At 43.4% G+C, this 12,386-nt stretch overlaps 1 protein-coding gene across 4 annotated transcripts in view; it reads right to left on the bottom strand.

The window, feature by feature from the left end:
• Positions 1–2,115: 2,115 nt before the first annotated feature.
• Positions 2,116–12,386, bottom strand: part of KDM4B (lysine demethylase 4B) — a 91,682-nt gene continuing 81,411 nt past the window's right edge. For all 4 annotated transcript variants that reach the window (XM_063358094.1, XM_063358095.1, XM_063358096.1 and 1 more), the window contains 5 exons: positions 9,350–9,535; positions 9,051–9,215; positions 8,175–8,294; positions 5,361–5,453; positions 2,116–3,471 (listed from right to left, as the gene is read on the bottom strand). In XM_063358094.1, coding sequence (XP_063214164.1) covers positions 3,286–3,471; positions 5,361–5,453; positions 8,175–8,294; positions 9,051–9,215; positions 9,350–9,535 — 750 coding nt within the window. In that variant the 3' untranslated portion in view covers positions 2,116–3,285. The remainder of the gene's footprint in view (positions 3,472–5,360; positions 5,454–8,174; positions 8,295–9,050; positions 9,216–9,349; positions 9,536–12,386) is intronic.

The raw sequence follows: 12,386 nt of genomic DNA, 5'->3' as shown, positions 1-12,386 counted from the left end.
AGGATGGGAAATGAAGGCGTTTACATGCAGGCTGAGGAAGATGCTGTTTTAAGAGGTTCAATGTCAGCACGACCTCCGAGGGCTGGAAAGAAAAGGCTACTGGAAGGCTACAGAGCAGACTCCAAAAAGGAAGTAGCAAACTGGTGATTTGAAAGAGAAAGGGTTTTAGAACCACCTCTGACTATTCAGCAACCACGGTTCTCGGGAACGGGCCAGTTAGAGCAAATCCTGGACCTGGGACAAAAACGAACTGCGAGCTTGGTTCTTAATTTTGGTGCAACGACAGACCTCTTCTCCTGCATGGCTAGCAGAGAGGAAGGAAAAGACCGCGCTCTTCTTGATCAGTCTCAGCTTCTCTTGGCTCAGTTTTATCAGCTTTACCAACCAGATCTGGGAGCCACCTTCTCCTGCAGAGCAAAAGACTTTAAACTTAGAAATGAAGAGACTTCAACCCCCCGAAAAGTGTAATTCTGAAGTGCTCAACAGCCTTTAATTCATTATGAACCTAGAGGCAGAGAAAAAAAATATGCAAAAAATACATCACATCCTTAATCTAGGGGGAGGAAAAAAAAAAATCATTATTTTTATAGTACATAATCAGACACTTACAAATATATTTCACTGGAGGAAGGGTAGGGTAGGAATGTGCATTTCCTATTTCCCTTTCAATAGTCTGATGCACAGAAGCCATCGATATGGTCATTATAGATAATCTGCACAAGTCATTCCTAAAACAAAAAGAGGGATTTAAAAAGAAACAAAAAGGGAGAACCCTTGCAACAAGGAAGGGCATTCTACAGTTCCAGGTTCACGTTTAAACATAACTCAGCATCTGAATACGGGGTGAGGAAACACGCTTTGTTTTTACAATATAAATAGTATTTTAAAAAGGTACTACATATGAATACAGTAATGGTGCTATTTCAGTCAGGATTTTAACATGCAGAGGAAACTCCCCGTCGCTCACAGCCACTCATCCCATCCCACCCTTCCCCTCCCACCTCCAAAAAAAATCCTCTGCTGTTTAAGTTCTCTTTCAATTGTTTTAAATATTTCTCTTGTGGCCTGGCAACATTCTCATTCTTTTATACAAGCAAGTTTTCTACTAAATCATCGTAACCGACAGGAGACAGCTATGTAGGAGTAACAACCGAGGCTTTTAAGAACCTTGCCAATTTTTAAAACTTTTATTAGTCTCAGTTTGTTTTTATTCTTGGAGACATCTATTGAAAACGTCAAAAACTCAGAAATAAAAAAACCCTGTTTCAAACGTCTTACAAACACGCACGCGTGCACACGCGCACAGACACGCACACACAACAAAAACAACCCATAGCAGAGGCAGTGAGAAATAAAGGGAACTCCAAGTCTCCCGAGGGAGAACGAAAAACAAAATAATAATAAAAAAATTGCTTTAGTCTATCTCCGCTCTTTCACTAGGACAGTTTAATACCCATCGACTCTCTTAAGATGCTAATCTACCATCTGCTAGCGCACAAATCCTTCCCACTTATTCCCTTAAAGATCCAGCTATAGCGTTGCTTAAAAACCTCTCCACAGAACAACGACCACCTTGCACAGGGGCTTAAAAAAATAAAAAAAAAAAAAAAAAAAAGAAAAAACTCATCTCTTTCTGTCCAGTAATTTCAGGGAATTAAGTGGAAAAGATGGCTGTGTGGCGTTGTGGATGGCTCTGCTCCCTCACCGCGACTCCTGCCAGGCCAAGGCTGGAGGGGGGTGGTGGGACGTGCCCTTGGGTCCCCTTCACCCCGACACGGTGGGAGCCGCGGCCCTCTCCCAGCTCTGCGCTAGGGCCGCCTTTCCCTCTCCCCCTGAATGGACCGAGGTCCTCCAAGGAGAGCGGAACGCTTTCCAGCAGGGTTCAGGCTCTTTGACAAAACACTGCTCCGTAACAGCTCTTCGACAGGAGGTGATTTCCAAGCATTCGAGTGGGAGCTGCCCACTCAGTGCTTTAGGATTTGTTTTCGCCTTTAATGCTCGTTCGATTCTCAGTGAACTGAGTCCAATCAAACGAAGGGCTCGCATTCCTCTTCCCCAGGAGTGTCACAAAGGCTCAGTCTTTACTTAAGTAAAGGATGTCACAACAATCAAAGATGGTTGGGGAATTTCTTCTTTAATAAGATAAAAGAAAAACATACAAACACCTCCCAGGCTTCTGTCATGGAATGATTCTCACAACTGTAAAGAGCACAACTCAAAAAAAAAATTAAAAAAAAAATAAAAAGGAGACAAAGAAAGAAAAAGGTTCCTATGGGAGACATGCCTACCAGAGAGCCGGAGCAATCCCTCCACGCTCCGGGCTGCAGTGGGGAAGGGGGACGGCTCATAAAGAACTAACACAAGAAGCGGCAACAGAAGACTTACCAAAACCGAGTGGGATATTGTAACTGAAAGCCATGCTGATTTTTAACTAGAAAGCACCTGTGATGGCAAAGATGGGGAAGGAAGATGACAAGAACGACCAAAACCTGGCCGTTTCTTCCCTAAGTCCCTTCCAGGTGACATGGCAGAAACGCGCGCATCTATCACGTGTCTGTAAGAGAACTAACGGTAAGAAACATCCCAGCTACGAAACATTTCTTTCCCCATCTTCCCCAGCTTACAAAGAAGATAGTGTTTCTTTACAAAAAAAGAACCCAGAACTTTCCAGGACATCTGCTCTTGTTCTCTCACTCCCCGCTGTAATACCAGTTACATTTCATCTGGGGGCGAGGGGGGAGGATTTTGCTTATTTTCTGGTTTAAAGCCATAATCTAGAAAAATGTGTTGTGGAAACTTTTGTTTTCCTATTTTTGTTTGCTTTTTTTTTTAATAATGCTCATTTATAGAAAACTTCACAAAGGTGATGTCTATGTACAGAAAACACAATTCCAAAGGCTGCTTCAGTAGTCAATGTAATAGCACCTTTAAAGACAAAAGAGTTTGACATACTTTAAAAAGTCATTTTGTCAAATGTTAACCCTTTCCAAGCCTCACAAAAAGGAGCCGTTCACAAAACACTGTTAGTACAAACTCTTCCGAAGTCTCCGTGTGAAACGCTGTCTAAAGGTTTTTCAAGCTCCCTACTCTATCGGTCAGCAACGCCTGGCAAAGTAGAGGTAGCGTGCAGCCAGACAGGATTCTCTTGCAGTTCCAACCACGAGTAGACAAAAAGAATTCACAGCAGGCTATTGCACAAGGATGGTCTTCCATTCCACAGTTTCCTGGTTGTTTTTTCCACAGGCTTGAAAAGGGTTAATTTAATTTTGTTTTTATTAATCCTGGTTAAAACATGTTGCTCTGAGTTCCCGGCTGGTACTGTGTCTGCAACAGGCTCTCCATAAAGGCCAAGTAATCTGGGTTTTGTCCGTATTCTTCAGGATTTCTTGAATTCCCCAGCCGGGGGCGCTTGGCTGCTCTCACTTCATCTCCCGAAAATACATCTTCCTGAGGGGCCCCAGTGCTGAGGGACTGCGGGAGACACGAAAGCACAATGGTTAGAGGCAGGGCAGGAGAAGAGGGGTCACACCGTGGAACGCGCCTGGCAACAGGAGAGCAGGGCGAGCAAGGCAACAACCTGCTTCAGAGTATTTCTGCAGAAAAAGCCAACTCCGAAACACGCAAAGCACACGGCTGAAATTAAAAATTCTGGCCTTCTGAAACCAAACTGGAAAGAGAAACCCTCCAGTCGCCCTCCTTCTGGTTCAGAATATCTTTCACTTCAGCTCCTGCCTCGCCGATTCTCTGCTTATTCCTACCCTCCTCTGCCTCTTCAGGTTATTTGTTCCCAGGAGAAGGCACTGAGGAAACTGGGCTTCCTTAATGTCTTTAAAAAAAAGACCCTAAGAAAGCATTTGGGGAGCACTGTATGAACAACTGCTTCTGTTCATCCTGCTCTTACACTCTCAAATGAGATGCATTTCTTGGTAGGAATTATCATCTGCTATCGCTTTGTTCCTTTGTTCTGCTGTTCCACATTAAAGCACTGGGAGCATCACTTCCACCGAGCACAGGCTAACACTCCTGGCGGCAGAAAGAACACGAGAAAAGCTGTAGCTTTCCACCAGCCTTGGAACTTTCTATTCACTTTCCAGCTGGAAATTCACTTTATTCGCTTTCTCTGGAACTGTTATAAAGCCTGATGTCTCCGCTGCATCTTTCCAACTCCTGTATTTCAGGGCTCCAATACATTGTCTGTATTATTAGATAAGCTTAAATAAACTGCTTGTGCGCATAAATAAACTATTGTGCGCATCCTAGAAATTAATTCTAGGGTGCTTCTTTGCCACCATAAGTCTTTCAAGGATAACAAGGTAAATTATTAACCTAGAAAATTTATGCCATGAGGTCTTACTGAGACAAAGAACCTCAAACAAGATGGAGAAGCCCTCCAGAGCTTCAGTACAGAAAGCATTTTATAAGTGTTTTTTGGGTAAAACCCTTGAAGATTTTTATGCATAAGCAAACACTAGCTTTCTCCAAATCCTCGTCAGTTCTTCCACAGACCTGCCTGTCACCAGGCCATTTCTGACGATGTGCATCTCACACCCCTGCTGGTGGCCACGGATTCACAGCATCGGTGAATCACTGGTTTCGCGCGGCACAACAATTCATATATTCTTAAGGGAAGGTTTTTGTCTTGTAAGAGAGGCAGAAGCCCACAACCTTATCACAGCTTAACTTTGGGGATTGTGGTTGACATAGCAGCCATTTTGAATGAAGAAAACTGTATATTCTCCATTTGTGTAGAAACCAGTCTCATCACTTGTTTAAATGAGACGGCTTTAAAGGTTAAAGCACCAGGTTTGAAAACACCCAGCGAGTCTGGAACCAAAAAAGCTAGGATGTAAATCCCTCGTATTTTCTAGGCTCAGTAATTCCACTGTATGCAGTTAAAGACAGCCTGATCTTTTAGATTAAGAGCTTTATAGGTAAGAGCTACGTTCTAAATCTCCTGTTTGGTGAGAAACAGGGGTTTCATCCCATGTTGCTAATCAGTTCTCCAGAAACCACTTAGCTGTAGGCCAATTCACCTCACTTCTGATGAAAAGCAGTATTCAGACAGGTCGGCGGTCCACATAACTAAATTCAAATGGCATAAAATAATAAGAACACAATCTTTTAACCAGAGACTCCAAAAATCAGATCTGAACATGTGAAAGGGAAAATCATTTATATGCTTCTCAAGCATTTACCTCAAGGATTTCTTCTACTCTACATATTTTGTGAACAGCAAGTGGTTTTACAGCCACAGAAATGGGAGGCTGCATTCACCTAAAGTCTAAACAGCGTGCTAAGAAAACGCGAGCGTGTACTGCAAGCCACAGCCGTTCCTTGGTGTCTGTTACTTTGATACGCACCAGGCGAGACTTCACTCTCTTGGGAAGCTCTTCCTCCAAGGTATAAATATCACCACGCTTTACCATCAGTTGGGAACCATCTTCAAACTCGACCTGTAGAGCAGGCAGAAGAGGAAATAAGAACTTGGCCCCTACGTTTGCCAAACCTCAACAGTCCATTCCCTGACTACACCATGTATGGTCCCTTCATGGGAGCACCAAGGAAGCACCTGGGGCCAGTTCCCACAGATGATCCCTGTCCTGGGCACTGCAGGTCTCCGGGATCGCTGTAGAATGGAGCTTTTTGCAAATCCCTGAAGAGTGCTGAACCCAAAAAGTGCTGGTTTCAATGCTGCTCAGCCCCCCCGTCCTATCGGGCCCACGTGGTTTCACTCAGTGTTCTGCGGATCCTGAGATGTCTATGATACAGCTGGAGCTCCATGTCTATGCTACAGTCAGAGCACTAGAGATTTCTACTGATTTTTCATTCAAATCCTGAAAAAAAGAAGCTTTTCACCTACAATAAAAGGCAGCCCTGTATTCAGGCAATATGGTAATAAGAATTTCTTTCATCTTAAACAAAGCATTTTCACACGTCATAAGGAAACAACTCCAGCTACTAAAATACATTTGTATTTTAAGAAGCAGAAATAGTCAGCCAGGTACAAAACCCGGTGGTAACTCCTTGCGTCAAACCTTTTTTGCTAAGCACTGATTATACCGTGAATTATGCATCAGCTGTTACAGGAATGTTTTTTCATGGAAACGTGCATCTAAAAAATATTAAAACTATTAAAAGTTTTTAAGAGATTCTAATTTCCTTTGCTCTAAGACTTATTACGCTTTTCTGGATAATACAGAAGGACATACGCTAGGGCTTAATATGGGATGGCAGGTTCAACGTGGACAAATGGAGAAAGAAAAAAGCGTCTTGTGCTTGGAACTCCTCCTCCTGCGCAGCCCATCGTCTCGGGAAGCTCAGCATCGCCTGCCGAGGTCCCTTCCCCGAGCAGCACGTACCAGCTGGGAGAACAGGCTTGGAAAGACGGGCTCTGCCGAGCTGGTTTAAGATGCTACCGGTCCCATTTACCCTCTGGTTTTACCGTAACAGAGTCAGAAGGGAACAGGAATTAGAAGTTTAAGAGCCGAGGCACAAGCAGATTGAGGGCTGCCATTCCCACTACACGAGCTCCAGTTCTTGCAGTGACATCTTAGACTATCACAGAGTGGCCAGACCTTGTTTATTTAAGGTCCAAATTACTGACATGGGTTATATATCAGTATGAACACACACTGGAGCAAGTTAAAAGACAGTCACTTGGGCTCAATTTTTTAAAAAATATACACATCTAATCTTAACACACAAAACACAAACTTCGAGATGTGAACTGGGAAGCTACTGCAAGATAAGACGGGTTTGAAATGCGAAAGCTAATCCATGAACACATTTATTTCATAACAAAGCCATCTCTCTATTTTTGAATATAATCCTATTCCAAAACAGATAAAAGAGACGCACCAAAAGAACTGAAAAAGTATCTAGGTAGGGAACCAACGTGGAAAGCTTTTCAGGCTATTTTCCCCACGGAGAAGAGCTTTCCATGCAGCTAACTGCATGATTTGAAAAACGCAGACTCCTCATGCATATTTTTCTGTCATCTGGCACCATCAGTGGAATAGCCTATTTCAAATTATTGTACCTTTGAGAAATCAATGACAATTTCCTACACTGTGATTAAAGTGGAAAGCATGCATAACAATAGATCCTTACGGAACTATATATCGTACTTATTCCTAACCAGGGTCACCTCAGATCACATCTTCTCTGAAGCAGTTAATATCCATTACACACACCAAAAAGACTGTCAACTGACAAGGTGGATTATTGTGCTCTTCACACACAGGTATGAAACACTCTGTGTAGAAATGACAGAAACCAGAACCCCATTTCAAACAAGTACAACGTGTGGGACTCCCTTTGCCTTTTGTCCAGGGGCATTAATATCTTAAAAATAACCATTATTTGCAAATTTCAGCATATATTTTTTAAAAGGATGCGCACAAAGTGTACTTTCTGAATCACTACAACTTTCAACTTCTTGCTAGCATTTAAAAAGGATTTAATTAAATGAATGTATTGCATTTTATAAAGCCTTCTGTGTTGAAGTATTAACACTGTGTATCAGGTTAAATCTTCTTCGACTGACTATTACAACCTTCCACAAACAAAAATCCCAGATGTGGAACAGACTCAAAGGCCCACAAAAAAAGTCTGCTGTTTTTGTCACCTTAAACCCAGAGATGGCGAGACGGTACGAGACTAGAGACTGGAGGTTTCCAGTTCCTCCCACAGCAGCAGCGGGACATCACTCCCACATGCTGCTGCTCCACAAAGCACCTTCCCATGACCAGAAGATTATTTCCCCCCTTGAAGTAGTGTCCTGACCCATCATTTCCTTTAAATCCTCTAAAGGTATCGAGGAAAGTTGTAATTACTGACTCATGGGGAACTACAGACAACAAGCTGGGCTCCAGCCGTAGGACAGCCATCAGAGAGTGGCTGGAGCAGGTCACTTTTGACCCAAGTCAGAGCTGAGCTATATGGAAAAGGGCAAATTTATTTTATATTTTAAAAGCAGATACAGTTTAGACATATGTTTAGCCATACATCCACGTTCTGCCACAAAAAATTTTACCCTGATCCTACTGTATTAATTTCAGAAGGCAAATTCTCCCTTCATGACCAGAGCAAGCATTCAACACCAGTGCACTACGCAACTGGGGCAACAATCGGATACGCTGACACGCAGTCTGTGGGTCCTCTTCCATACTCACCTGGTAAATCTGACTGATCTGGGCTGCAATAAACTTGGCCTTGTAGACGATTCCGTCTGTCCACTGCAGTTGCACCAACTCGCCCTCTGGAGGGGGTCCCATCTGGATGCAGTCTCTGCTCTGAAGACACAGAGTGGAAGAGATCAGCCAGCCAACACGGACAAAGCTCAAGAACTAAAGCAGTGTGTTAAAAAGCTTGAGGAAGTTGCTACATAACACTAATAATTAAGTATAAGAAAGTTTCTGCATTTGTGATTTGATTTCAGTCATCTCAAACAAAACCATTAACCAGTGAGAGACCAGAAATAAACACTCGCTCCTCCTTCTGGTGACAGTTCTAAGAAATTTCTCATTACAAATCCCAAAACATCAACAAATATCAACAAAACCAAGCAGGGTGACCTGCTCTGTTTCACATGGTGAACCAATGGCACAATCACGAAGAGAATGCAGGCGCTGACGAATGCGCCTCTTCCAGACATTCCTTCTATTAAGTGAATTCCCTATTTTGAACCAGAAGCGCTTACAGACAATCTGCTTCCCCCCATGAATCACACTTGTCAGTTGCAAAATAAGAGATTATTCAACCACAAAACAAATAAGATGCAACTTAAAGCAAACATTGCTTTCTGTTAAGTCATCTGCGTATAGCAAAATCCTGTCTTTGTAAAGGAACAAAAAAATGAAATAAGATAGTGTCATAAACAAGAAGCACAGTAATGAGTTCTTCTATGCAAGCAGTAACTTTACTTTTTAAATTTGTATTTTTTTAAGCTTTACTTTGTTGTTCCACCCCAAAGCGCACAGAAGACGAATGCACGCGTTACACTTTGTACTCATCTATAACGGTAATAGTCTCCACAGAGAGTTGCTTACAATAATGCTTTCTGGGTAAACATTGTCGCTGTATGAACCATCGTCAAAGTTGACTTCGTAGAAAGTCTGTGTTGTCATGCCAATGACTTTACACCTGTAGTAGAGTCCATTCCGGTTCTTTGTGATCACAGTCTGCCCAAGGGTCACCTCCCTTCGAAATGGAATCTGTGTTGGGGAGAAAAGGGAATAATTTGCAACCATAAAAGCTGCCTCAAAAATACAGGCACAGAGAAACTGTTCTATCCAAAAAAACCCACAAAACAAACAAAATCCACCCAAACCAACCCCCTCAAACATACATTCTGGTTAGCTGCTTTGTGTTTGAAGCAAGTGATGGACACGACATAGGGCCAGTCGTCCGGCTCCATGGGGACACCAGCTGCGTGCGCGCAGGTGACGTGGAAGGAGGTGGAGCAGTGCTCGTAGGAGCACTGGATGCAGGCACCGGACACCTTCTTCATCCGCTTCCGACAGTACACGCATTTCTGAAAAGAAACCCAGGGTCAGCGTTACGCAGGCAGCCACAGCGGCTTTAACGCACCGTAGGGCACCGTCACCCGACATGGAGGAAAAGTCTCTACCGTTAGTGTCCAGGGCCCAGGAGCCCCCGCCAGGAACGGTGATGCTTCCTGCTGAGAGGGCAAGCCCAGTACTTCCAGAGGGGCCCATTTGCTCTTGCCTGGACTCTCTCGTAAGCCAAGAAACTACTGCAACACTAATTTATCATTCCCTTGAACACGCCGACATCTGCCAGTGAGTCAGCCCCCGGACCCAGGATGGACAGTGAAGCGGATTTAAATCCAATTTGTGCCTCTGTTCACTGGAGAAAGTGAGGGCGACGCAGGCCACACATGTCAGTGTTATTAGGGAACTGCTACGACTCAATGTTCATCCTCCTTCGATATACAAAATGTCCCTACGTTAATTCAAACAGCAGCTGGATCGTCACAGGTACACCGCTAGAAAATAACGTTTTCGTTTTTTGAAACAACAGAACACAGAATAACTGTGTAATAGTTTGTTCTATTATATTTAATGGAACACGATACCTATTACCTCTAATAGAATATAATTTTATATAATGGAACAAAAATATTGCATGTTTATTTTACACACATAAACACACCAGCCGTAAACGTTTTACTGGTATGCATGTCAGATTAGCTATTGTAGTTAACTCAGTCACTGTTTCACAAATAAAAACATTGTACCAAACACCAGAATTACGGGGGGGGGGGGAAAGGTATGAAGTCTTTTGGTGTTTTTTAAACTCATATTTTTCAAAGAAGATCCAGTTATTAGGCTAATCTAATCAGACAACACTTTGGGAGGACAGGCAATCAACTTAAGATGCGCGACTACTTTAAAAAGAAATCTAAATTTTTCCAAAGCTAAAAATCAGAAGCCTTATGGCGCCGCAGAGTCGGCAGCCAGCAGTAGGTGTCAGTGGGAAACGAGATACATCTCCTCATTCCCAAACAGCACCAAATTCTTGTTTCCGGCCCCTCAGAAATACAGACGACAGATTTTGGGAATCCCAATCTAAAGGAATTTAAGTCAGACACTTGCGTAACGTTCCCAGGGCGCTATGCGGAAACACCATTCTTAGCTTTTAACGTTTGATGTCTAGGGAACCTGTCACTGAGCGACGGCAGCTTCTGTACCTTATCTGAGGCTTGGACAAGGCAAATGGGGGAAAAATTAATTACTTGTTAGAATGAACGGCTCGTATAAATAAAATCCTGAGAGATATTCTATGTCCATGAATCTGACTGTACAGCTACGTAATTTATTTATTAGAAAGGATTAACTTCCACATATCAGGAGGCAGAGAGGAAAGCAGTCATCTTTACTGCCCCTCTGCAGAGCCGGGCACACCGTCCCCCGCAGTGCACGCACGCGGCTACGCGCCAACGTCCTACAAACACACTGCGAATGACAGATTCTTCTTCTGTCTGCAGCGGCTGATATTAAACAGAGCCTTTCCTCCCCTCCTTCTCTCTTCCTGGCCTCTCCTTTCCCTCACTCCCATTAACACACTGCTCAGAGTACATCACAGAACACACAACCGAAATTTTAAGATCTGTATGAATTACTGTGTCTCCTGGGATTAGAAGTGTAACATAAACTGCCCGAGATCACGCAATAAGCCAATACAACCCCCAGAAGCACGAATTCACTCTGCTTCCAGATCTGAGCTATCTTAAAATTGTACTCTCAAAAATATGAAGAGTGGCATCATATTATAAACTATCCGGTAAACGCAAAACAAGAATTGACAAATTTCAATGTTATATTTGTGTTATCACACCTCAGAGCCAGGGCCCCACTGCGCTTGACGACACGTTGCCAAGACAAACAGAAGACCATTCCTTCTCCAAAGAGTGTTCCTCTTCTCCTTGAAAGGGAGACGCGTTCACTCCTCCCCATTCCTGGGCAACATCACCCCTCCCTCACTGGGGCTGCCCCACGCGCGTATGAAATAAGTCATGTTCACATCCTGTGAATTAACTGAAGTCGGTATGTTTACACCAAAGATTAATTTGCCTTTTTTACTTAAACTAACAAAAGCCAGGAAATTCAAAGCCAGAGCCTTAGTGTTGCCAGAATGTGTTTTTTAGTATTTAATAAGCGCTGCCTTTATCGCTCTGTAAACCATGTTCCGAAGGCAGATAAGCACCCCAGCAAAGTGCACAGCAGGAACACGGCGCTGAAAGCAAGTCAATAGCAATGAGATCTCATTATTAAACTGTCAATACCTAATTCTCCCGCCGGCAGGGCCAACTGCTGATATACAGGGTGCTCAATACGGCCTCGAGGGAGCATTAACCCTCCGGTATCAGGAATCTGCCTTTATTGATGCGAACGGGATTCTTCCAAGCCAGAAGGATTACTGTCACACCCCAGTGGCAAGACAAACTCCTTGTGCCAGGCAAAAGAGCTACACCAATGGAATATTCAGAGTAAATACGATCAAAGGATAAAGAAAAATGTGAGCCGCAGTGAGACCGAAATGTAGAAGATGGTGGAAGGAGTGAAAATGTAGAAGGTCTGGAAGCATGGGAGATGGAACGGACAGAAGCACCGGTGCCAAGTGCTGTGGTAAAGCAGCACACATACATTTAAAGATATTTTCTGCAGGAGGGGAGGTAGCAGGAAGGGAGAAGGTCTGAAGCACAGGAGAAAAATCTCCAGAATAAATGCCCACCGGAGAGTCAGGTCAGAGCTGAGCGTAAGAAATGGGCTGTCTCCTGCATGATGAACGCTGCAATTCATTTACTCCACTGAGGAATGACAGCTAATTATTCCAAATTTCCACGTCATAAATAATTTACA

Source organism: Chroicocephalus ridibundus, chromosome 22, assembly GCF_963924245.1.
Source record: "Chroicocephalus ridibundus chromosome 22, bChrRid1.1, whole genome shotgun sequence".
In the NCBI taxonomy this organism is placed as follows: Eukaryota; Metazoa; Chordata; class Aves; order Charadriiformes; family Laridae; genus Chroicocephalus; species Chroicocephalus ridibundus.
The sequence above is the reverse complement of the archived record's forward strand: the minus strand, read 5'-3'. Positions and strand labels throughout refer to the sequence as shown.